The sequence below is a fragment of the Triturus cristatus genome, chromosome 5_1, assembly GCF_964204655.1.
Source record: "Triturus cristatus chromosome 5_1, aTriCri1.1, whole genome shotgun sequence".
In the NCBI taxonomy this organism is placed as follows: domain Eukaryota; kingdom Metazoa; phylum Chordata; class Amphibia; order Caudata; family Salamandridae; genus Triturus; species Triturus cristatus.
The window spans coordinates 314,725,763-314,753,370 of NC_140587.1; the positions used below are offsets into that span (position 1 = coordinate 314,725,763).

The 27,608-nt window shown below is 43.1% G+C and overlaps 1 protein-coding gene across 1 annotated transcript in view; it reads left to right on the plus strand.

The window, feature by feature from the left end:
* The window catches only part of MRPL13 (mitochondrial ribosomal protein L13), a 166,260-nt gene that overhangs the window by 87,738 nt on the left and 50,914 nt on the right, over positions 1–27,608 (plus strand). The window contains exons 3-4 of the mRNA XM_085604071.1: positions 21,226–21,319; positions 24,465–24,525. Of these exons, the coding sequence (XP_085460197.1) occupies positions 21,226–21,319; positions 24,465–24,525 (155 nt within the window). The remainder of the gene's footprint in view (positions 1–21,225; positions 21,320–24,464; positions 24,526–27,608) is intronic.

The window sequence follows — 27,608 nt, forward strand, 5'->3', positions numbered from 1 at the left end:
TCAAACCTTCTCAACCCTACGTACAACATCACCACAGACGTCGACCTCTTTAACAACTGGATCATGAACTGGGCAGACTCCCTGGCACCTATCCAACTCAACAAAGAAGGTCCAACAAGGAAGCCAGTTGGTACACAAAGAACATCTGTGACGCCAAAAGACACTGCAAACTGCTAGTAAGAAAATGGAGAGTCAGCTGTAAAGACACTAATAGAACCAGCTTCAAAACTGTACTCAGATGATACCACTGGCAACTAAGAGAAACCTAGAAAAAGCACTAGCGGAACACATCAAGTAGAGCTCTAACGAAGCAAAGAAATCTTGTTGATCATTAATCATTTCACCACGGCCTCTGCCAACGTCATCACCCCCTCGCAAGAACTGTGACAACCCTTACAACGTCTTCCACAGCAAAATCACAAACATCTACTGCAACTTCGCACACCAACCAAATCCCAGCAAACTCATCACCAACCTGCCGGTCACCAATTCAGATAACCACCTGACCAGATGGAAGACCCTCACCAGCGAAGAAACTGCCCTAGTCATTTAGACCATCTACTCTGGTGCCCCATCGAACCCCTGCCCCCACCACATCTTCAGCCTCAGCGCATCACCAATCAGCACAGCACTCACCAAAATCCTGAACACCTCGCCATCTTCCTGGAAGCACATCAGTAAGCTCCTTCCTCAAGAAACCTTCAGCTGACCCAAGCCAACTGGCCAACTAGCTCTGCTTCCCAACACAGCAAAAGTAATCAAAAAGGCCATCAACTACCATCTCACTAGCCACCTCGAGCTCCACCACCTACTGGACAACACACAATCAGGATTTTTAAAAAAGGACCGAAACTGCACTCATCACAGATATCAACAATATCAGGACCATCCTTGACAGTGGAGAAACAGCCACCCTCATCCTGCTCAAACTCTCCACGGCATTTGATACAGTCTCCCACAACATACTCATCAGAAGACTCCATGAGTGCAGCATCTGAGGATCAGCGCTCTGCTGGATCTGCTCCTTCCTCACAGGAAGAACCCAAAGAATCAGACTATCACCTTTCACATCCGAGGTAGTAAACTGGAATGAGGCATCCCACAGGGTTCTTCCCTAAGCCCAACTCTGGTCAACGTCTGCTCGGCTCCACTAGCTAACATCAGATCTCAAGACATCACCATTTACTCTTACACAGACGACACTCAACTCATCCTCTCCCTGACAGACAAGACGCCCACCACCCGAACCGGCTTCACCAACTGCATGACTGGTGGTGGAATGGGTAAGAACTAACTGCTTGAAACTTCCCTCCGACAAGACTGAGGTACTGCTCTTCGGAAACAAGAACTCCCTGTGGGATGACATCTGGTGGCAGACAGAACTTGGACCCACACCAGCACACACCATCCATGTCAGAAATCTGAGGGTCATCCTAGAAAACCAGCTCAACATGATGGCACAGGTGAATGCAGTAAGCTCTGCATGCTTACACCTCCTTCGAATGCTACGAAAAAACAAAGTGGCTTCCATTGAAAACCAGACAAATGATCATACAAGCACTCCTCACAAGCTGACTCTACTACAGCAACACGCCGTATGCCCAAATTTCCAAACAATTCCTGAACAGACTTCAGACCATCCAGAACGCTGTTGAAAGAGTCTTACTGAATCTCCCTCACGCACCCCCCTCTCGCTCCCCTCTGGGAGCGCCGCTGGCTCCCCATTCACAAATGCAGCCAATTGAAGAATATATGTCGTTACTACGCATTCCGTTGCAACGCATGCCTTTACCACGCATGCGTTACAACGAAATGTTTTTTCTTCGCATTGCCCTTACCTCGATCTTGCCTTTACCCTGCTTTTTCGTTTTTGGAGGGAGTCCCCCCCTCAAGCCCCCTTTCTTCTATTTTTTTTTTCCTTTTTCTTAGGTCTTCGCCGACACTAACGAAGGCCTGACGCTTTTTTTTCCGACCAGGAAGATGTTTTTCCGTGATGACGTTGCTTGCATGCTAAAGACGTCGTTGATGCAATAAACGTTGTGAAGACGTTTACGAGGTAAGTGTACCGTTGTAAACGTATCACGTAGAAAATGCTTAGTGGTAAAGGCTGTTTCCCCCAATTGAACTGCTCATGGACACCTACAAAGCCGTACACAACACGGGGCCTGCATACCCCAAGGGCCGCATTGGCTGTGAGAGTTTATCAAAACACCTACACTGAGCCTTGCGCTCACTCGCCCACCCCTGCATTTACTGATGCAGAACAGGAGGTTGCTTGTTCCTTTAGCAGCACACACAACATGTAACAACCTCCCTCAACACATCGGAGCCCCCTCCTCTCTACTTTGAGTTTCAGATGAAGCTGAAAACTCGGCTCTGCGAACCACACGGCGTGGACCACCCACCTACACACCTGCTCAAGCTCCTGGGTACTCTTGCCGGCGATTGCAATCAATATAACATAACAAAAGGAAGGTACAGAGAACCAAGACCGGAAGCTGCCGCCCTTCAAGAAGTCTCCATGTGAAACATCGAGCCCTCCACAGGCCCCTTAAGATGGTCATCGAGGTTTGAAACATCTCGCTTTCATTATCCTTAGGCCTCTTACTCAGTCATAGTAATGACCCACCCACTACCCGACTGCTGGCCGTCAGTTTTGTTTTGTACGTCACAAAGAATGCAGCATAGGTTATAGTGCTCGCGTTTACTAAACCAGAACAAACTATCCCTTGCAAGTATTCGCTGTCCAAGATTTCAATTGCCGTTCTCCTTTTGAAATGTATGCTAATAGCGCCATCTTGTGGAGATTCGTTGGAAAATGTCTCGGAGCTGCGCAAATTGGAGGCTGTAAAGGTAATATACTTGATGAAAACCTGCCCCAGGCGCTATACTCCGAGAGCACCCCACTTTGCTGCCAATATTAACTATGACATGCCTGTGAGGTTGTCCGAGGGCAAGGGAAATTTATCCGACGCCAGAGGGCGGTCCGGAGTAGGGAACCAGCATGTCCAGCTTCACATTATATCAGCAACAGTTTGAGTGTCCGTAACGTTCTTAAGGTGTTATTTGAAAGGCACAAAGGAAAAGGAACTATTTTGTGGTGTTTGTTAGATGCCAATATTAAAATCTTATTGAAAAGTAACTTGATCATTTTATTTCAGCCAAGTTTGCAGACTGGTTTTATCCATACATTTATATAGCACTGTTCTAACAATTGTTTTGAATTTATTATAAGGTAAAATGCAACTTGATCCTCTACAAAAAAATGTACAAGGGACAGGAGAACCACCTATTCCCTGGAAAAAATAATAAGAGGAATTTAGTACTTCCCTAGTGGCGATTGAAGGGTAATAGGATGCCAGTAGAAAGAAGAATTTTTTTTTTTGTTACTTTCCCTGGGTTTCGAAGGACAAGATATATTTAGATCTTTACAGAAGTTTGAAGCCCCTGCAGCGAAAGGTGAATATGATGAACTTGAAGAAGTGATGTTAACACTGGAAATGAAGTTTAAACCTCCCATTAGCCCTACATTACAAAGGTCTCACTTTTACGCAAGCTGACAGAAAAAGTGGAACTTTTGATGAATTTGTAATCTCATTACGAAGTCGTTCAATTACTTGTAATATAGGTGTCAATACCCATACGTGACAAACTCGTGGTGAACACAAACAAAATTATTCAAGAACGATTGTGGGTTATGGGGCATGCCATATTGGAAGAAGTGATTATGTTGGCAAAGGCAACATATGGTGCTAACATTTAATGAGTTGGGTTAAAGAAGTGAATGAAAAATCGGCCCTCAAATAAAGAGAATGAGGTGTGTTACTTAAAAGGAAAACAAGGTACGAAAGACGTTATAAAACAAACATTTGAGATCAAATCTTTCTGCTGTTGATGAGGTGCTCCATCTCATTTAGCCTAATTTGTGTACTGCCCTTTAAACAACAAAGACTGCAGCATATGTAAGAAAAAGAGCATTTTGGCAAGGTATGTCAGGACAATAAAAAAGTAAACTCTAACAGAATATCTAACATTGCGAAATAAACTGTGGTGGATGAAGAGGACGAAGAGATTGAGAATATAACAAGAAGAAACATGACCCTGATTGTGCAAGTAGAAGAGGTTGAAGATACAGAGGAAGTAGTAAGACCTCCAATGTGCACCATACAAGTACGTGAAGTAGACTTGTCTTTCATGGCTGACTCAGGCTCACCATTCATGATAATCTCCAAAAATTATTTTGATAAAAGTAAAATCTCTAGTGAGACAATTGTTGCCTTCAAACATATGGGCAGTTACTTTTGATGGACAGAAGATTCATTTTGATGGATGGTCTGTCCTGGTCAAGATATATGTGGCACGCAAAGGAGCCAACTTATTGGGATGGAAAGATCAAAAGCGATTAGAAATCACTTTGAATCCCAACATGGCATATCCTGTTTTGATAGTAAAGGAAGGTAATATAAAAGACAATTTCATTGCTGCTTTTCCGTAAGTGTTCACAAATCGTATGGGAAAGCTAATCGGATTTGAGCATGAAATAAAACTGAAGAGCAATGTTGAACCGGTAAGGCAGAAAGTAAGAAATGTTCCATTCAATGTGCGAAAAGAACTTCAGGAGTTACTGAATAACAGCAAGCAGATAACATTATTGAAGAAATCGAAATCTTCTGATTGGGTGTCTCGGTGGTGTTAGCAAAGAAAAGCAACAGTGCTCTCAGGCTTTGTGTGGATTTAAGAGCATTAAATAATAACATTTAGATTGATCGACATCCTTTACCAAGATTAATGATCTGTTATCTATGCTAAATGGGGGGTCGTCATGTTTTCTACTCTGGATCTACAAAATGCTTACCACCAGAAAGTGTTGTCTCCTTCATGCATTACTCCTTTAAGTGTGTGTACCAAATTACAAGAATGCCATTTGGACTTGCGTCAGTGTCCTCTGTGTTCCAACGGATAACGTTTAATCTATTTAATGATCCTCCTCTCTCTAGGTTTGCCTAGAGAGGAGGAGCCGGCCCATAAGCTTCGAAGTAGTATCCAGCAGGGAGATTGGTCTGTAATTATTTGGGTTTGCCCTATCCCCCTTTTTGTGGATGGGAACAATAACGCCCGCTGACCATGAAGGGGTAGGACCTACCAGAGCTATGCTATTGAGGACGTTTGTTAGTAGAGGTGCCCATGAGTCCGGTGTTTCCTGAAAGAAATCAGTTGGGACACCAATATATTGACTAAAGGTTTGTGGTCTGTTTGTAAAGAAAAATTGTCGCCCCATGCAAAATGTCTAAAATGGGTGCCTACCCAAACTTAAGCAAGAAGTTTCTTCTCCATTACTCAGTATCTTCTCTCAGTCTCACTTCAAGTCTGAGGCATATGCCACTACCCATTCTGAATTCCCATCTTTGTGAGACAAGATGGCGCCAAGCCCATAATCCGCTGGCACCCACAGAAATATGCAATGTTTTCCATAGTTGATCGGTTGCAAAGCAGGAGTATTGATGATTTGATCCTTTATGTCGTTAAAAGCCCTCTTTTGTTCCTCTCTCCACTGAAAACCCACACCTTTCCTCAGCAAGAATGCGTAATGACTCCCATTACGATATGAAATTCTTCACAAATGTTCCATAATATTTGCATAGCCCTATTAAGGACATCAACTTTTCCTTGTCGTCTGGTGCTGGGGGATCCCATATTGCTTTTACCAGGGAATCTTTTGGTACAATACCTTTATCAGATATTGTATGACCTAAATAATCCACCGGGTAGTCAAAAAGTTTACATTGGTCAGCACTAAGAACAAGCCCTCTGTTTGATGGTCTTTTGCATACTTATGACATAACTTTAACATGTCATGTTTTAAAAACTGAAATGTCATCTTGAAAGCAATGAACATGATCCTCCATATCATGGAGCCAAGGAGAACAACATCTTAATCTAAGCCCAGTATGGGTTCCAGCAGGGAAGGGTCACTGTGGATCAGTCCTTGAATCTAGCACTTACAATCGAAACATTTACCAGAGTGAAGGGAGAAAAGATCTACATGGCTTTCATGGACCTTTCGGCAGCGTTCGACTGTGTGGTCCACGTTAAGCAATGGGCTTTAATGGAGGAGATGGGGGTCGAACAACCTATATTCAATTTCATCACACAACTGTACTCAAATGTTACTGCATCAGTCTGCTATACCATAAACGGGGACTATACTCGCCCATTTAAAATCGCTAGGGGGGGTACGGCAGGGCTGTGTCCTGGCTCCATTCCTCTTATCCATTTACACAAATGGAGTCGAGGATGCGCTCACGGTGGCTACACGGGATGCCCCAAGGTTTGACTCCAAATTGTTACCCATATTGGCCTACGCGGATGACGCAGTGTTGATCGCTAGAACAGGGCTAGCCCTCCAATGTTTGATAACCGCATATGTATCATTTATGGATTCAAAAGATCTCAAGGTAAATCAAACTAAGTCTTATGTAATTATAGCCGGGGCTAAAAAAAGAGACAAAATCCTGTATCTACACGCGTACTTAGGAAGAATAGAGGTAGCTGATACTTTTCCCTAACTGGGGGTCCTCTTTGATAAGAATCTATCATTGTTAAAGCTGGTGGAAGCAAGGAAGGTGGTGATGGAGAGAAGTCTCTCTGCCATAAAATCTTTTACAAAAAAATTGGGCGTAAGACCATTCCTGCCAATCAAGAAAATCTACCAGGCCAAAACAAAGACAGGAGTAACATATGGGGTTGGCGTCTGGGGTACGGTAGCGATAGACGCACTTCAAACTATTGAAAATTAACTTTTTTAAGTCCTTAGTAGGCCTGCCTCTCTCCTTCTCTAATTATATCTTACATTTGGAACTGGCCTCTCCTACATTGCAGACTCAATTCAGTTTGCCCTAATTCTCCTGTGGCATTCAACTTGGCAAGGATACAGTAACTCTGACCCAAACTATAATAAGGAATTGCCTAAATATGGAAAACCACAGAAGGTCTAGGTGGCGTCGGTATGTAGAGTTAGTATTGAAGGATATTGGCCTTCCTGACCTATTTAAGGACCCGTTGGCATGCAGAAAGGTTTCAAAGCTAAAGGTCATTACTATGTTTTTATCGAAGGCAGAGTATAAGAAAAAAGGAAAAAGAACGAGAGAAACAGGCAGTCTGTACCTATCTAAAGAGCCAGCTACTGATAGAGGGTGCTACTACCTAGCAAATGTTACCAGTGCACAAGATCAATTCATACTACTCCGATTTCGTATGAAAATGATACTGTTGATGTTGGGTTATCCAGAAAAAAACGTATAACCACTCAGAACTAAGTGTGTGCCCGTGTGATAACCTCTCAACACAAATTGAATTGCAGGCTCTATGAGAAAGAAAGAAACCACTACCTCATACCAATTTTAAAGCGTCGAAATTTCAAACCATGCCGGATCGCATTATATTGTTTAAAATTGTTATCTGATCCACTGACCTGCTTTTCGGTAGCCAGGTTCTTATGGGTCTGTATGAGAAAGAGGAAGGGGGTTGGAGGGTTGTAAATGGTATTGGGCTTGCTATGCGGTAATTTTGTACAATATAGTTTGGGGCTGTTTGTTGCGGTCGGTTTTTACCCCAGATGAATTATGAATTATTTATCATTTTTATCGTGTATTTATTGTGCTTTTATGATCGTTTTACTGGATCGAATTAAGAACCAAATTTGAATTTGACACCTGGGAGTGAGAAATTCTACTGCTCATATTCCACGTCTGTTAGAAGTGAAGATTTAAAGTGAACAAGAAAGAGTCTGCTGTACCTACAAATTTTCAACTAGCGCATCGAAGTCAGTTTTTAAGGAAAAACCACTCTGTCTAGACCATGCATATAAAAATGCTACAAATCAAAAATGTCCTATTTATACTTTTTCTATTTATTTTCAAATTAATTGAGAGAAACTTCTTTTTGAATGTACAAATAATGAATCGAAAAGACAGTTCAACTAACAAAGGACATAATGGTCCTATGAACAATAATGCCCATGGAAAATCTAAGATATAAATTATTCAAACATTCTCACTCATACTTAAGTCCATTCAAACCATAACGACATGTAACACATACATCCGAAAATCTGGAAAGTAAACAATTCAGGGGCCCAAGATAGTTGGCGTGTCTTTTTTTAGTGTGAAAAACACAGATTAATATATTGTAGGTAGAGATTTACAATCAAGGGTATCCAATGGGGGAAAAGGAGAAAAACAAGGGGTTGTTCTTTTGAAATTGTAAAGTCTCAATGGATCTGTGTGACGAACAAATCGGTTCGAGACGCCGACGCGCGTTTCGGTGTGACACCCCCTTTCCTGGGGTAACACCTTCTTCAGGGCGTGAACTTATTCGTGTGCGATTTCCATGGGACCATAAATAAAAGAAAGAAAAGCGTTCATGGATTCAGTAGAACAACTTCAGAAATTCTTACAGGGGGCGAGCATAGAAATTAGATAAAGCTCGTCCACTAGAGGGGGTTGTGGATCTGGGGCCAGCGTTCAAAGGTCTCTTTCATGGGCGCTCCAAACAGGCAGGGGAAGAGAGGTTCTAAATTTTGTAGTTGAAATGGCAGCGCCTCGCTGCTCTAACTTGGCGTGGAACCAGCTTACAAAGTGGCCGTGTAGATGAAAAAGGCACGAGTTTTCCGTGGGGTCGTCAGGGTTGTCTGATAGAATAAATAAAGACGATCACATAATCTTTCGTCTCGTCTCGTTCGAGTAAATAGACGTTTTTGATGAACAACAAACGGCTCGATGTGCTCCTCTCCCAGTTGGCTCCTTCTCAACGATGAAAGCGAGTGAAGATTTAGACCTAGTGGACTGTGTGACTGAAGTGTGTGCGGCTTGGCAGTTCAGTCTGGACTGTTCCCATGAGGCACAGGGTCAAGACTGATTTGCATATGGCTCGGTCCACACTGGGGTGGCATAGTGGGCAAAAGATGGATTTAACCCAGTTCTCTTGACTGGGGGAGAATGTTTGAATTATTCAGCATTCCGTCCATCAATTGTTGCAGTTACACTTTTCGCCCTAAGTGGGACGGGTATGCCCAGACGTGGGTTCCTTCCTCACTGGATTCAAGCTAGCCTGGCTGAAGAAGGGTGACATACACTGAAACCGGTCCCAGGAGGCTTGTTTCTGGTCCAGGGAGGACCTGGCTTGGCAGTTCAGTCTGGACTGTTCCCATTAGGCACAGGGTCAAGACTAATTTGCATATGGCTGGGTCCAAACTGGGGTGGCGTAGTGGGCAAAAGAACAATGGATTTAACCCAGATCTCTTGACTGGGGGAGAATGTTTGAATTGTTAAGCATTCCGTTAATCATTTGTTGCAGTGCAAGGAGAAGCATTGAGGGAGGAAGCATGTATTGAAAAAAATTGAAAGAACAATGAATTTAAGCTGATAAAGACCTACATATATGATGGTTGGCCATCCATTAAAAGTATGAAAGGTGCACTACATTCTTTTGCTCAAGTGACTTCTGAATTGAGCATAAATGGTGATTTGGTGTTTAGAAATGACAAACGCATTCCTCCGCCAGGTATAAGGGAACAGGTATGGAAGTTGTCTCATAGGGGGCATATGGGAATGTCTGCATTAAAAATGTATTGTGTGAGCATTATTGGTGGCCAGGTATGGACGCAGACTGAATGGTAAGGCAATCCACAGTATGTTCTGCAGCTGACAAGAATTGTAAGACCAGAGAAACACCTATGCAATGTGTAACATGGCCCAAGTGTGCATGGCAAAATGTGGGAGTGGACATTTAATGGCCATTTAAAAATCTCCAGACAACATGAGATTTGCTATTGTTCTTATAGATTATCATTCCAAATGGCCTCGAGTAATGTTTACAGAAAATGCTACTACCCCAGTTGTGCTGGAGTTCCTTCGGGACGTTTTCAGCAGAGAAGGGTTTCCTGACACCATTGTCCATGGCAATGGGGTTCAGTTTACGTACAATAAAATTACACGTTTTTTTGCTCACACACAATATCAGACGTGAGAACTGCACTTTATGACCCACAGTGCGATGAGAAAGTTGAGCGTTCAATAGGTATTTGAAAGCAAGCTTCCATTTGGCCATGAAGGGTAATCTACCTTTTACCTTAGCTCTGCTTAAGAACTTAAGGGCATACAGGGTCACACCCAACTCTGTAACAGCAGTTTCACCTTTTCTTTTACTTAAAGGAAGAAATCCACCATCTCCTATCGGTTCATTGTGGCTCAAGATTATATCAGAAAAAATGTGGGCACAAAACATAAGCCAGACCCTGAAAAAGTAATAATTAAAGTATATAAATGTCATTCAGCAGCAAAAGAAAGGTATGACCCAAAATATGGCGTCAGAAAACGTGCTATAGCTGTGGGTGATTTTGTCCAGATACGGCTTCCTAGGCAGGTTAAAAAGGGCAAGAGTCAATTTACTAAATCCATCAAAGTGGTTAAAATAAAAATAGTGTAATCGCCCAGGATGGAAAGTGTTGGAGTTGTAACCGTATATCAAAAGGCGAAGGCCCCCAGTTTACTAGTATATCTAAACAGGATATTCGAGATGTAAACATTGGGGGTGAGAATCTCAATCCGTACTCTGAATTTGATGTGTTGTAGGATGTTCCGAGTGCAAAGTAAGAGCCTGATAAGACATGATAGTGAACCATTTGTAACTGTTCCCACAGTCAGTGAATCGGTCAGGGACGCGTGTAGTGCTGGAACTGACACAGACAGGGTGAGATGCATGCCAAGAGGAAGGATTCCCTCGAGGAAAATGAATGTTGTTTCATGACTAAATGCCACCTTTGTAATTGGGCTTTTTATTTTGTGTTTGACAAGAGATGTTCTAATATATGAATACAGGCATGTTAGTTCATTTATTATTAACGTGTAAACAAGCTAATCGCCAGTTTCACGGTGTTGGTTCTGTCCTCGCCTCGCGCCTGGAATCGAACGCGGATGAGGTAACGTTCAGTTGCAGTTAACGGTGCCGACCTCTTAAGAGATTAAATCAATTTTGCTGTGCTCTCACCTCGTGAGTTCTTCTTCTTTCCTCACTGCGTCATAAGGCTGTAACCATCATGCAAGGTGGTTTATAGGAGCCAGGGATTATTATGAGGTCTCTGGTGCCCCGAAAGCTTGCGTGACTAACCTGAGAGACTCCAAGCCCGTTGTATTGCACCCCTTCTAGGTGGCCTTCATCCCTTCTGACCAGCTTTATCTTAATCTTATCAGCTACTGACCGTTCATGGACATCTGTGATCCATTCCTCGGTCTTTGTTTCTTCTGTATTCATCTGATAGATGACGATACTGCATCTTACACACACTATAACTAACTTAGCTAGCTGCGCTCTCCCTCATTATTTAAAATTGTAAATGCCTCCATTCCAAGCATGCAAGCTGTAGGGGTATGAGCTTTCGTCATTTTAAAGGTGCTTTCAAAATGTTTGCACAAGCTTTTCCAGTGTTCAGCACTTTTAGGACAGCTCCATGCATAGATAGGAAGTGTGTGCTCCTATCTTTGCATTTAGGGCAATTGTCCCTTTTAGTGTCACCCATTCTGTCCAACATTAATACTGTGTAAGTGCTGTGCAGGATGTGGAAGTGCATCAGTCTAAATATGACGTTAAAACTGTTTTGCCTCCCACCTTACAAGCCTTTGCTCGCTCCTCGCCTTTGCTCGCTCCTCCGTGGTCTCTGTTCCTGTGCATTTCTGCTGTAGGACTCTTCTTTGCGTTATAAAATGGCATTAGAAACATCCTGTGTGATTCAATTTTAGTTAATATTTAATGTTTTAGAAACGTGAGGTTCATTTGGGAATCCTAGACAACCGTCTCTTTCTGACTCCTTAGCCTATTGTAGTACAGAAAATGGGTCTCGTGTGCCCAGAGTAAGAAAGGTCCCATTAAGGAACAGGTCTCCATTTTAACCAAGCCGCCCATCCTCCAAGTGGAGAAATCCATATACTTCTAAGCTCTGTTCAGTTCGTGCTTGCTCCATAAAGGCTGCCAGAGTATATGATGGGGTGTGCGTTCGGCTCAGTTTGCATTGCTGATTGCATTACTGTAATAATGTGTGAGTAACCATCCTTGTCCGGGTGAGTTTACATTAGAAGACGTGGCAACATCATGTACCCGTTCATCTCCCACAGTAACCTCTTGTGTAGTCCATCCATCCCCTCCGTAAACCAGGTAGCCCTACATTAACTGTGACACTAGGTTGTATCTCTCCACACCCAAGAGCCCTGGTCCTCCACCATCCCTGTCACACGTTAGTGTGCTTGGGCTCACTCTCTTTCTTCCTCCCTCTTTACCCTCCACCTTCCTAAACAATTGATGCTTCATCTTGTCTAATGTGGAAAACAGCGCTGTAGGGTGTCTGATCCTTCACCCTTGAAAAATCACTCGCGCATGTCAATGGATCAGTCCCCATGTCGTTTTGGATGTTGATGTTTTAGGCTTGTTCACACTCGCCGATGCACATGGGTGAAGTTTGTGTCCACCTTCATTTCAAAGTTGCCTTGACTTCTGTCCATCTGTATTTAACCAGAGATAACCGGAAGGGCGGGTCATATTTCTTTCCATACTGCACTTGCTACCACATGTTTGCTTCTCCGTAGTGCTGTAACTAACATGTATTAATAGTACACACTGGAGTGTAACTCCATTTATGAATCGCATACGAAGGAAGGACTAAGTCAGCCTTTCCAGGACTCAAACTAGTGACAAGCAGGTCTCGCGGAGATGTCCGCAGTGACCATTTAACCCGCTGAGCGGTGTTCTAACCTCACTCACTTTCTTGCCAAGGGTATCGCACAGTGACTTACCCGCTGTGTGTATGAATTTGTGCGATTTGGATTTTCAAGACACCCAAAGACCCACCCAACCTCCTACAATTAAGGATGTACACAAAGTTCACCCCCCTCGCAATCACACCGGTCTTCACTGAATAGGATTGCTGAGTTTTTACTTTTTTCTATTAGTTTGTTTGAGAATATCCCTATGAGTGTGTGGGATTGAGTTTTGTTGTTTGAGTCTGAGGGGGGAATGCCAAATTTAGTCATGCACATGTGTGTAGAAAGAACCAGAGAGTTAAACCTTTGAGGCCGGGAATGCTTGAAAGTGCTATCGAGTCTGTAGAAATACATGGAGCAGAATTACTGAGCCTTTCTAGCTTTTGTTGTAATGTGACTATTCTGCTAGCAGGTCGCTGCTAGTCCATCTGCAGGGCTTAAGCTGGGTCGATTTTAGCAGTCATCCTGCTGCAATTGAGACATGCAGATGAAGCCTGACTAGATTTGTGTAAATGCCGTTCGAAAGCGGAATTGACTAATTGAACATAGATATATCATTCACAACACCCGAAATTGTCTCAGTGCTTAAAGTGCTCCTGTTCCTGAGCAAAGAGAAAAAATACCTGCTACTAGAAGCTCGACATAATTTGAATAGATCATTGAAAGTGGCTGCAAAAGCTGCAAAGCCTTTTTTTCCAAAAAGTGGAATGTGGCTACAAATGAAATGTGGAGAGAGACTGTTGAGCATGCCGCCTCAGATTGAGACTCCTTGAATCTGATCTCTGCAGTGTGAAAGGACTAAAGAAAAATGAGTTCTGCACAAATGAGCCAGAGTGTGGCTGTCTCATTGCCTTGTGTAGCGATCTGATGTATTGCTTGAAATTTCTCTTGTGGGGGTTTTAATTGTCGAGCCAAGGCCATGATGTGTGTGCTTGAAAACCACTCACTCATTTTCTAGTTAAAATGCTCTTATAAATTATCTGCCGGACTGAATTTTACATTTTTTCTGAGTAGCGCTGTAATTTAAAAACCTTGGCATTTTTCATCCGTTTTGAATGTACACCCTTGCTGTCTTTGGGTAAGTTGTGGTGGTCCTTCCGTGAGCCAAATTTGTTTACAACTTGGGTCACATATTGTAGAATTCGAATTCAAAATTGTTATTATTATTAACGATAATAAATCTTACCATTTATTAAATAGTTAACAATTATTATTAATGTCGATTACTAATCAAATATTGTTAGAATGATGGTTCTGTTTTGGATTTGTAAAGTGAATGGCTGCCCAAGCACAGTGTCCCATCGTTGAAGATTAGGCAGCAAAACCCTCCAATAGCAATCTGTGGGAGCGGCATTAAAACAACCATGTCCTCAGTTGGTTTCTGAAGACTCGCTAAGGTCTGACGCAGATAAAGCGGTAGAGAGCTCCAGAGTTTAAGGCTCCGATACCTGAAGGAACACCCTCTCTGTCTGGCTCTTTCAGTATAGAGTTCTAGACTGAAGACGCCTTAATAGTGTCCGTGATCGGCCCAATTTATAAAATGTTCCTTTAGTCGAAGCTCAACACGATATTGGCCTGGATGGTTGTTTTTTTAGTTTATTATGGTAGAGCCCATAGCAGTTTCTTAAATGGACCAAAACAGTATGCAGTCAGGTTCTTTATATGTTCTTCCATTTTAAAAAACAATAAATTATATTCTATTTTAATAAAAATAACGCATAATAATACTTATTATTAAGGTAACTATAAACCGAAGACAAACAGTTCTATTTAAACTCCTTAAACTTATAAAAAAATCTATTCTAACTGCTAAAGCGGCGCATTTTTTTTCATCAAAAATTTTGTCGGCAACTAACCACTCGAAGGCGATCTTTCACATTGTGAATGAGTTATCTAACCCCGACAAAATTTCATGTAAGCCCCCCCCGCTCAAACTTTTTGTAAAGCATTGAATCTTTTTTTTTTTTATTGACAAAATCAAGTCCAGTATCCCGGTCTGTCAAAATCTGGACTCTAGTCCTCATCCCATTCGAAACCATAGCACTTTTACACACTTTCCCACAATATGTGAGCACACTTTCATAAATCTTCTTTCGAAAGTCAAATCGGGTTCTCCCACTGACTGTTGCCCTCCCAGCATTTTGAAGGAAATTTTCACTGCCCTCCCTAGCCCTGCTCTAAATCGCTTAAATGAGTCTCTGTCCCAAGGCACTGTCCCTGCAACTTTTAAAGAGGCAATCGTTGTCCCTCTTTTAAAGAAGGTGGGATCTGATCCGCTAATTCTGACAAACTACTGCCCAATCTCCCTTCTTCCTTATCTAGCCAAGATCTTGGAAGCTTATGTCACAGGTTGTCTTACAGACTTGGAGGAATCTGAATTTCTTGATCCCCATCAAGCGGGCTTTCGCCCAGCGCACTCTACCGAGGCAGTAATCCTCACAGTATTGTATACTCTTCGTAGTGAGGTCGATAGTGGCTCCTCACAGGCCCTCGTTCTGCTTGATCTTTCCGCTGCCTTAGACACGGTCGACCACTCCCTCTTGGTTGACCGTGTGAGGGACGCAGATATCTCGGGCCCTGCCTTAAGCTGGATCAGCTCCTTTCTGGAAAACCGCTCCCAGGCAGTATGTACTGCCCAGTTTACTGCCCCTAGAGTTAAAATTTCTTGTGGAGTCCCTCAGGGCGCCTCCCTCTCTCCCCTGTTGTTTAATCATTACCTCCTCCCTCTTGTCCGAGCCCTGAAGGAGCGTAGAGTCTGCACCTTCAATTATGCAGATGATTTCCAACTCATTTTCTCCATCTGTAACTCCTTGGAGTCAGTTCATGCTTTTCAATCTACCATGCTGTTCATCAGTCAATGGATAAACAAGAACCATCTAAAACTTAATCCGGACAAGACGGAGTTGGTCTTAACAGGTGGCATCGCTAAAAATCCATGGGGACCCCACTTTTGGCCTAGGGAGCTGGGCCAGCCCCCGCCCCCTCTAGCTCCGCTAAAAGCCTTGGGGTGGTTATCAGTCAGGATCTCACTCTAAAGCCTCAGATCAGATCGGTGATCTCCATCTGCTTTTTTCAACTCCGCAACATAAAAAAGATCTGTAGATTTCTCACCCACGACGCCCGGATTCAGGTGATCACCATGGTCATGTCCCATGTCGATTATGCGAATTCATTATATTTTGTCATCCCTCTCTATCTTTTAAGACGTTCACAGATAGTACAAAACCAGGCTGCGCGTCTGATTGTTCACCAGCCCAGGCATCATCATATCACTCCTCTCTTGAAGCAATTACACTGGCTTCTGGTTGCAAAGCGGTGTGCCTTTAAGATTGGATGTCTTATTTTCAAGTCACTCAACGGAAGGAGCCCGAAATTTGTCAACAATATGATTAACAAATATGCTCCCACACGTAATCTTCGCTCAGCTCACCAAAATCTATTACTTACCCCTCAATTTAGACTAAAGCGTACTGGGGGTGCCAGGTTTTCTACCTTGGCCCCCATATTTTGGAATTCCCTTCCCTCCGAAATCCGCTTCTGCACCAATCTTCTTGGCTTTAGAAGTCTTTTAAAAACTTGGCTTTTCCGACAGGTCTTCTAAACCTTTCTCTAGGACTAGGATCTCATCCGAATTAGCGCCATGAAACCTCCCCGGTGTACGCGTGCTCTACAAATTCATTTTAACATAATAATAATTTGGTATATTTTTCAACAAAAATACTTGATAATGGTATAGCCACTCACTCTGTATAATAAGATTTTAACGGTCTGGAATTTTATCCTATTGAATGTGAGATATCTTCCCAATTAATGTTTAGCAGTTGCCCCAAGACCCTATTAGTTCTGGATCTGGTTCTCCCTTTCCCTCTTACCATTGTTGGTAACTTTCCCACCTCTTCAATCCAAGGATCTAATCCTACATTTTAAACTTCCCGGCCGGCTTCCAGTTTTCTGGCACTATGGATTACAAATGCCTTTGGCGTTGAATAGCATAAAGTTCTGCATGTAGTCCTGAAGCTCAGAGGCTAAAGATGTAACTTTATTTAAAATAATATTTATTCTGGACCATCCACCAACATATGTTTATTTGTGCACTTGCATTTATTGCAACGATGGCACTTATCTGAACAGGATGACTTCAGTTTTTAAATTTTCTCTGGAATTGAGGGCAGCCCACAGCCACAGCATATTTTATCTGCATTAGCTTATACTGCATGCTGAAGTTTGTTTTGGGTATGGCAAATAGCACACAGCGGAGTTGCTGCCATATGTTCTCACCCGTCCTCATTCCACGCCAGTCTCCATTTGTCTTTGCTTCATGCTGTCTACGGGACTCGAAAAAATCTTAAACTGGCACATCTATCAAACATAGATGTAGGCTTAATTGTAGATTTATCCATTTTTATGGATTGACTAAATCCGCTCTCGCAAATTCTCCTAAAAATTTACTTTGTGGTAGATTTCCATGTATTGTCCTGCTGCCTTCTGTGTTTTGTTATGTAATGTAAATTTTTATAGTCCACTAATCACCCATGAGCGTATCCAGACGCTTGGACAGGTGTGTAGGTGTGTGGTCCTCACTGTGATATTTGAAGAGCCAGGTCCTCAGCTTCTTGTGGAACTCAAAGTGTGGAGCAGGCTCTGATGAGTTGAGGGAGGTAGTTCCATGTGCTGGGGGTCATGTAGGAGAATGAGCGACCTGCTTCGCTTTTGCGGATGCGGGGGGTTTGTGCGAGTGGGATGGGAGCGTAGGCGTCTGGCGAACTGTTGAAAGTGTATGCAGCTGTTCCGGTATGCTGGTCCTGTGTTGTGTAGGGCTTTGTATGTGTGTGTGAAAAGTTTGAATTGGCTGCACTTGGAAGTCAAGTATAAGTCATGCAGCAGTGTTCTGGACGGTCTGCAGTCTGTGTACTAGTTATTTGAAGATTCTGGCATATAGAGTGTTGCCGTAGTCAAGACTGCTAGTGATAAGTGCTTGTGTAACAGTCCTGCTTGTGTTCTGTGGCAGCCATTTGAACATCTTTCGTAGCATGTGTAAGGATGTGTAAGCAGGCGGTGCTCACTCCGTTGACTTGTGCCGTCAGGTTGAGCTGGTCGTTTAGGATAATCCCCAGATTTCTTGCTTGGTCGGTGGGTGTTAGTCCTAGTCTGACGGCCACCATGTGAAGTCTCATGGGGAGGTCTTGTGGCCAGTACTTCCATTGAGTCGGAGTTGAGCTTCTGGCAGTTGGTTCACATCCAGTCTGCTACCATGGTCATACAGTTTGTGAAGTTGATTCTGGTTGTGGTTGTCTTGTCCATCAGGGAGAGAATGAGTTGGGTGTCCTCAGCGTATGAGATGATGGTGACACCTTGTGATCGGTTGATGTTGGCAAGTGGTTTCATGTATATGTTAATATGTTAAAAAGGGTGGGGCTGAGGGACGATCCCTGTGGGACTCCGCTCAGGTCCTTAGACCCTGATGTGAAGGGTGGCAGTCTGATCTTTTGGGTTCATCCCATGAGGAAGAAGCAGATCCAGTTAAATGTGGACCTTTGTATGCCAATCTTGTGGAGTCTACTGATAAGGGTGATGTGGGAGACAGTGTTAACGGTCTCAGAGAGGTCGAGCAGGATCAGAGATGCTGTTTCTCCTCGGTTCAGGATGATTCGAATGTCGTCGATGACCATGATGAGTGCTGTTTCTGTGTTGTGGTTCTTTCAGAACCCTGATTGGGTGTTGTCCAGTAGCTGGTGAAGCTCGAGGTGCGTTGTGAATTGCTTGTGGATGGCCTTCTCAATCACTTTGGCTGAGTCTGGGAGCAGGGAGATAGGTTGGAAGTTGCTAAGTTGGTTCGAGTCCGCTGAAGACTTTTTGAGAAGGGCATTGATTTCTGCAAGTTTCCATTCATCCAGGAAACTGGCCGGCGTGATGGAGGTGTTGATGATGTGGATCAAGGTGGTCAAGCTGATGTTCCTAGGTTGTAGATGGCATTGATTTGTTGGGCCCCCTGAGAGGATGGCCCCCATGATTGATGCTGCCCCGTTTCTGGTGAGCGTTGTCCATTCAGTCAAGTGGCTGCCTTGGTTGGTGGTGGGTAGGTTGCAATGATTTCGCTAGGGTTGGGTGGGGTGGGAAGTTGCTGTAGATGCTTGTGATTTTGCTGTGGAAGAAGTTGAATATGTCATCAGAGTTTGTTTGGAGATGATGATGTTAAAGAAGCTGAGGGCAAGGTGAAATCCTTGATGATCAAGAAGATCTTGCAGCTGTTGGAGCTTCCTTCGATGGAATCTGCTAGTGCTTTTTTCGTAGACTCACTCACCAGCAACTACGAGACACTGAGTGCAGCCTTGTAGAGCAATTATGGTGGAAGGATGCACGTGCCCATTTTACTGTTTTTATCTTTATTCCTCCTTTAATTCTTCACACAATGTTTTTCCATGTGCATATATCCCCCTTCGTACACTGCATCAAAACATGGGGATGTTTTGAAGCAGTCTTCACTTAATCTACACATTTACTCCAGTCTTTTTAGTTCTAAAGTTAAGTTTCCAAATTGCAAGTGTTTCTGAATACCCACAAAGAAAATTCTGTGTAGGTGTTCCCCATATTATCAGCAGCCACTATCACTTCCCTCCTAATATTAAATCTAAGAATGCAGTTAATGCACAATACTGCCAGCATTTCTGCAGCATTGTATGAAATTTACAGTCTGGCTTCTCAACAAAACAGAATTTCTGAAATCAAGATTTGAGAATCATAACCACATATTTAACTTTACCTTGTTCTATTTGGCAACAGAGGATGTCACCCAAACGTTTCCCTCCTGGATATCTAAAAAAGCTACTGTTTTATCATGCGAGATTCTGTATTTTTCAGGGGAAAAATGCTGAAAGAACAGGAGTTTGAATTGTGTTGTTAACATGGCTCACTCTCACCAGACTTTTACGCAACATCACTTGCCGCCATGTCCATGAACTCTTTACTTCTATCTCCTGACCCAATCTATTTGCAGCTAGTAAATTTAATGTACTGAATGTAATTTTTTGTTTAATTATATTCTGGGGCGAACGCTTAAAGAGTGGGGAATGTGACTCAATCACAGCCTGTAGCTTTGCTAATCACCACTTTACATGTTGTTTCAGAGAACAGAAACTCCATCGAGCCAGAAATCATAGCATTTCAAAGTTTTGTTTTTAGGTCTTAGCTAGACAGCACATGCGATGTCTCAAAGAGTTGTGTTGTGTTCAATCTGTGGGCTTCAGCTCGCCCATAGGCTTACCCTTTGGTTGCTCAATCGCCAGCCTCATATCCTTTGTCCCCATTTGTCCATGGCATGCATACGTCATGTCTCTTCTTGTGTTCAGCCCTCCACTAGAGCATGGACCAAGTACCTGTGTCCATCCATTGATCCCGTTTTAGGAGCTACTTTTTTGTTTGTGTTTGAGCAATTGTGTGCGTGTTTTTTAAAACTCCGTCTCTGCCGCTTCAGTTTGAACTGCTCCTGTTTTTTTTTTGTGTGTGTGTTCTTTCTTAAACAGTGGCTGGATTTCACTGTAGCCAACAAAAGTAAAAGGATCATCGTTATTTAGCAATATCAGTTTATGCTTTGCAACAAAAAAAAACGCAATACGTGCATGAAGTGGCATAATGCATTTCAATTCGAGCCTTGTTTTACAGTGTGGTGGGACCCTCTAGTGTCTCAAAATTGAATATCTCACATGATATCTCATCACATTCTATTTGCATTATACAGCGCAGGCTGGGTCACAGCACTTTTTTACATGACTTTCAGCCAGGCTGAACAGCGGCAGTGTTGCTATTGAGCATGGCTCAAAGATTTTGACATTAACAACGCCAGTAGCTCTTGGATTGCCGAAACCTATTGACTTTGTCAATGCTAGTTTCTTCTGGTGTTCCATTCTCTCCTCTCCCACAATAAAGGAGGGTGCTGCAGCCTTCTTCCGCTGGTCAGGCCTAGATTATCCATGTGAAAGGGTCCTCCCTGATTTCTTGGTTCTGGCTTGCCCATCAAGTATCTAAGTTCAAATATTGTTGGCACCTATGTTGTGTTTATCTTTGTGGTGTAGGTGTATAGACTTGTAGGGTGGTTATGCGGTTTTCACTTGGGGATTTTGTTTTGTAGCTGCTGACAGCCTGGTGATCTTTTTGGTGTGTAGAACTCCATTCCTTCAATAAAGTGCATAACTCATTTCCTTGGTTTCACAGAATGAGTCTTTTCATCCTAAGTACTACAACATAGTGAATGTGGGTGGAACGTCACACTTTGACTGTTTACCTCTTGTTGGAGCATATTTAACTTAAAATACGTTGTAATCTTGCAAATGCCCACTCCCTATTAAGAAAAACCTAATTGGAGGGGATCAGAAATTATGTATAAAGACTTGTAACGTCCTGTGTACTTTCAAATTTGCAGGTGACTGCGGAGACCACGTTGTGGTAATGAACACAAGACATATCGCGTTCTCCGGCAACAAATGGGAACAAAAAGTATATTCTTCGCACACAGGGTAAGATTACGATAACCACGATTACCTTGTGCTTCCTAATATATTTGAATTATTTCTTAAGCTCCCTGGAACATCATTTTTGACTTGTGAAAATATATGTATTAATTCATTTAAACATATAGTTTTCTAATGTGACCTTAAATTAAATTTAATAATGGCTTGCCTTTTGAGTTTAATGTGTAAAATATTTCTAGATCACGTGAGTGTGTTTTTCCGTGGTACCCAGATCACATTGGTGCTTCATTTTGAACAATATTCTAACAGTTTGGAAGTGCCTGTTTATTAACACCACTAGATCGATTGGAGAGAAGTGTCAGAAAGGATTTGATTTTCAAAATAGAACGGAAGTTACAAGCCTTGAAGAAGTCCCCTACCTCACCTGCAGTACCTGATTTTAAATGGTGTGTTTTGAGCGCTTAGCAGTGAACACGCTCGCGTTCTTATAGGTGTCCGAGTTAGGCTTCTTCCTCGGCCATTCTTCCTTTGCCAGAGCACTGTGTGAAATGCCCTTCTCCACGAATGCTGCTTCTAAAGCCAATGTCTTCTTGCTTTAGTGAGAGCCACACCCAGTCCTGGCACAGCACGGAGGATGGCATGTCTTTCACACTCTGCATAGCTCGTTCTTTCTTGATCTCTCGCTCTAGCTCTATGTACATAGAGTGTGGATCAAACTGTTAATGACTCGATTGCCGTACAATGGAGAGGGATAGGATGCAGTGATTAAGGGGATGCAAGCTGTTGTGGGTAGGGGCGACAGTTTCACTTTTTACTTCCATACCCGGCGACTTGGAAGCTGCATGTGTTGTGTCGACCATTTGGGATGATGTCTGCCAGGAATATGTGTCTTGAAGGTAAACCGAGGGGGGGAGAAGAGAGAGAGAGACGGCGAGAGAGAGACGGCGACGGCTGAATGAAGAATGCTCTTGACAGGTGTTGAATAAGTAACTGGGATACCTGCGAGCAGGTTAAGCCCAATGTCTAGTTAGAACGATGAGCTTATAGGTGTTGGACTCTGGAAGACTCCTCTTCACTCCGCCCAGAAGACAGACCTGGGGCTCGCCAACTCAAAATTTAAGGCTTGAATCTGTTAAAATGTATTAACATGAACTATTCTCGTGTTAGTCTGTTGCCATTTGCAATTGGGGCACGCTCCATTTTCCAAGGGTTCAGCCTCAAGAAGGCCTTGAACATCCAGACCTTAAACCTAAACACACCACTTCTTCTTCTTTCAGGCATTCTTACTCTTTCAGCCATTTCACGCTTCTTGTAGTATTTGCTTTCTCCTAACCCACTCACCCCTCCCCCCTCTTAATAAATGTGGTTGTCCTTTAACCTACATTCTCAAATTTACCTTGTGGCTCCTACAAATGTAACAAACCTGTTAATCCTCTTTGATGCTGATCATTTGCGTGTGGACATGCGTTGTAGAGGAACTTGAAGTACACTTCAATGGGCAGGGTTACTTAATAACTTGGTCGTGGTCTTGGTTGTGTAGTTACCACATCATCATCTCTACTGCTTCTGCCACCCGACAACTTTGATGCAGTGGTTCACAATAACAAAATTGGTGAAATTCTGAATCCTATAGAGACTACATAGTTCTCGCCATTAATGGTTTGCAGGAACACTAAATGATGCAACGGTTTCGACTATGATTGGCTATATTCAGCTCTAAAACCAGTCACAATGAGTAAAGCAAGGGTAGGAACAGGCTATACCTTGTGAAACTCTATAAAAAGGTATCTGGAATAAATCACGTATTCGCATTTTGGAGCACAACCCAGAGACTTTATTCATTAGATGTGGGGTTGAGGGGCATTCCAAGAAGCATCGGCAAGAATCCCAAAAGAATGTCCCCTTCATACAAGATACCACAAAACAAGTCAAAGCTAGGAGACGCTTGCCCTCCGAGCTTAAAGTAAGTGTTGGGTAAAAGGTAGAAGACGTGATGTATAAGCGTTTGACGTACTATGAGAGCCTTAAACCTGATTCCAGCATCAAGAGATGACCAGTGCTGTATCCTTAGAGACATGTAATATGCTCCCTCCCAGGCAGTTTCAGAACTGCTCTAGCTGCCAAGCTCTGAATAACTTCAGTTTATTCAAGTTTTTATTACACATGCTTTTCAAAACTGCACTACCGAAGCCTAGTTTTGCACCTTCTTCTGACTGTTGATAACAGCTCTGTATGCCTGGGAAAGGACAGGTTGTCTTTGCCTCAGACGTTTGATGTAGTAATGAGTGGATGCAGCACTGTTGGTTGCATTAGATGGTTGTTGTCGCAGGCGTTTGATGTAGTAATGAGCGCATGCGTCACTGGTGGTTGCATTAGTGGTTGTTGTCACAGATGTTTGATGTAGTAATTAGCGGATTAGCACTAGTGGTTGCATTAGTGGTGGTTGTTGCACACGTTTGATGTAGTAATGAGTGGATGCAGTACTGTAATGAGCAGATGCAGTACTGGTGGTGGCATCCGTGGTTGTTGTCGCAGACGTTTGTAGTAATGAGCGGATGCAGCACTGGTGGTTGCATCTATGGTTGTTGTCGCAGACGTTTGATGTGGTAATGAGAGGATGCAGCACTGGTGGTTGCATTAGTGGTTGTTGTCGCAGACGTTTGTAGTAATGAGCGGATGCAGCACTGGTGGTTGCATCTATGGTTGTTGTCGCAGACGTTTGATGTGGTAATGAGAGGATGCAGCACTGGTGGTTGCATTAGTGTACAGTGACAAGTCAGTTTCAAGGACTACTCCAAGACGTTTATCATTATCGCAGGAGAGCCGGGATCCTGAACCACCAAGATTTGGTTGTAGCATGACCTCTGTTTCCATCTTTCGGCAGGATGAGCAGGATTTCGGTTTTTCCCTTATTGTAGCCATAATGTATTTTCCACCTGCCTCGAAGGGTTTCCAATTCAAGAGAGTGTGCTCTGTAGCTGGTTGTAATGAAGATACATTGTTGGAGCTTTCCAATGTAGGTGTAAATACCTCTTTAGGTTAACTTTTGTGTGCTGCGTGCAATTCACAGTGATTAAATTACATGTTTTGTTTCTTATTTATCCAAACACGTGTTTTTACACATGCTGTCTTTCTCATTTGCACATTTTATCCAGGGGAAAATGTTGACGTTTCTATTTTTGGTTGACAGGTACCCTGGTGGTTTTAAGCAAGTGACTGCAGCTTCCTTACACCGCAGCGATCCAACAGCAGTAAGTATAAGCATTTGGCTGGTGCCCTACGTTCCTTATTAATGATGTCTGTGGGGTTTCAGAGAGTTGTGAATGCGTAGTATGCTAGAGTTACACACTTTCTGTACATTACGTTAGAAATCACAACCGTTCATGGACCTCTTATTGTCCTTTAAGCATTTTCTGGCGTTTTCCACCTTTTGAATATTTACCAAGAGCACCAGGCTGCCTGTGTGCATTACAGCTTGGAATAACGCTTGCCCTCGTCTTCCAAGCCTCCCTTTAGTAGCCGAGGTTTGAGCATCACTGCAGGCGCGGCCTTTCTGCAACCGCAAGACTTGGCTCTCTGGAGTAAACTGCATGGACATGGGCTCTCTCATTCCGAGGCCTTCTAGTGCGACTCATCGAGGAAGAAAATGATCAATTGATTGCGTTCTTAAGGCTCTCCGAAGTAAATGTCAGTAAAGATTAAAACACGTTAACTAACCGAAGCTTAAATGACATGTTACGGTTGTTGCATATTTTTTTTTTACCTGCATAGCTCCTTCTTTAAAAGCTGAAGATTCTCAATTAACTTAAACCCCCCCCCCCCCCGCCCCCTTCACTCCCCACCCAAGCAATCAGAAGGTGGGAGTGCTCTTAATCAATTAAAGTTCAACACAGCACATCAAGGCATACTTTCTGCCACTCAGGGTAAAAGGGAGAATCTCATCGCTCTGTTCGTAGTTACAACAATCTAGCACAGAACGATGGGCCTATGTGGTGAAGTTACAAAGCTTGCAACTCTCCTGTACTACTGTAACTGTCACTACAAGAAACAGCCCGATAGGGACTCCGAGGAGCTAAAAGTTACAAGTGCTTGTAATACAAGTGGGGTGTTCGAGGAGTTAACCAAAGAATGAATATCTGGAAGCCTTCATTCAAAGGTGTGCAACCAATCCAAGCACGTCAAGGACTCCCTAAGATTGTGCTAGCTTCCCACTGGCTCTGAAGTTTAGAGACTGATAAATCTTTCAGGAAACCCTCACTGAAAAATGTCAGAATCCGCTGTGGATCACATCCCCTTAGTTGTACACTAAGATGAATATGTCCACCTAATACGAAAAGTCATGGCACTGAAGTCCTATTCTTTTAACCTTAAATTTTGGAGAGTTGGAAGAGACCGAGATGGTAGACAGACGGCCAACAAATTCTGGGGCTTAGATCTAAGCAATATTACATGTTTGGCAGCACCAGGAACAAGGATAGATTACAAAATACAATAGCCTTTCACTTTGTTTATTGTATGTAGCCTGACCTGTCCACAACACCAAGCGATGAATAAAAGTCGCTTAAGACTTGTCTGCTTGTTTATTTCAGAGATGAGCAATTTTACCCAAACATTAGATCACTCAGCTTTTAAATGCTTGATATGCTTTTGTACAGGATGCCACGTCAGATTCTCGATAGGAGTACACGCATGATCTCAGAAGACACCCCAAGAGGAGGAAGGGGAAGTGGACGAGGAACAGAGTAGGGGGGAACAGGAGGGTGTGGGTTCTCTGCCAAAAAAGGCAAATTTAAATATCCACTGGCTGTAGGCGACCAATGCTTGGATAAGCCTGCTATGTTTTGCGCCTTGTGGACTACACATCCCAGAATCCTCGCAGGGTGTACTGGAGCACACTGGCGGGGTCCTCGAACAATGTGGGGATCTTTACTGGCAGGGGCTGCACTACGATTGTTGATTATATTTTGATTTCACAAAATTTGGTTCAAACTGTATTGGGGTTGGGGAGGATTGATGCTAGCGTGTTTAGTGATCACAGTCCTCTCATTATTTCTCTTGCCAATCCCTCAGTAAGGCTTAATGAGTTAGTGGTGTCCAATTCACTGATTACTGTTAAAGTAACGGATCGCAGACTTGCCTGGAGGTTTGCAAATAAGGGTAGTATACTTTGCCAGCTGGTTACAACCCATTTGGAGTTTGTGAATGGTTGTATTTCCAATGATTCATGCTGATTCTCAATTGCGGAATGTTTTACCTCCCTGAGTGCTAACACAAGGCTCTTTTTCCTAAAACTATCAAGAACCCCGGGGGGGAGGGGGCAGAGGCGGTACGAGGAAGAATGGTTTGATGGGGTCTGTAGGCCAACAAATGTTAGGCTGCATAGGGACTTGAAGACACCCCATGTGTTGGTACTGACGTTGACTCCCAATTATCCTCCTCGTATCTCCTTTACGTTAGAAGAGGTGGTGAATTCATGAACTAAAAGTCTTTTGAATAAAGCACCTGGCACAATGAGGTACCCATGGACCTTTACAAGGATAACGATAAATTATGTCTTCCTAAGTTGTGGCGTTCGGCTGTCATTGCGTCGGTTTTAAAAAAAAAAAAGGGAACTGTCAAGAACCCAGATGTTACAGGCATATTTCCATTTTGGACTCCACTGTCTGGATAATAGGGCTAGTAATATTGGGCAGACTTTTGCTCTCGGCTGGGACAGACCAATATTCTCTTGCAGGTCCAGTACGGTTTTAGGTGTGACTTTTAATACTTTGGGCAAATGGCGAAAACCTGCACTTGTTGATCATGTAATATATGGTCGCTAAGCACAATCCAATTTACTTAGCGTATATGGATCTTTCCTACACTTTTGACTGTGTAAATCGGTCAAAGTTGAGGACTATGTTGCACAAATGGGAATGGAGGCTGGGTCAGTGGAATTTCTTCATGCACTCCATTACGACCTTTCTGCTTTCATTCGCTATGGGAGTGAGTGCACAGAATATTTTCTGCTTATGAGGGGTGTCTGCCAGGGGTACGGTTTAGCACCTATACTATTTGTTATATATCAATGGCCTTGAGGCCATCTTAGTAGGAAGAGAGCAGGACATGTCGGATGTCGAGCACAAACCTGTGTCTGTTTTAATGTATGGAAACGATGCTGTACTCCTTGCTCGAACCCCTGATGCTCTCAAAATCCTCTTGGAGACCTTAGTGGAGTTTATGGAAAAGCTAAACTTAGAGAGCAACCGCTCTAAATCCTTAACTATGGCCGTGGTCCAATAAACTTGAAAATGTGTCAGCTTGCAGCTTACAGCTTGAAGAGAATGGGGGTGCA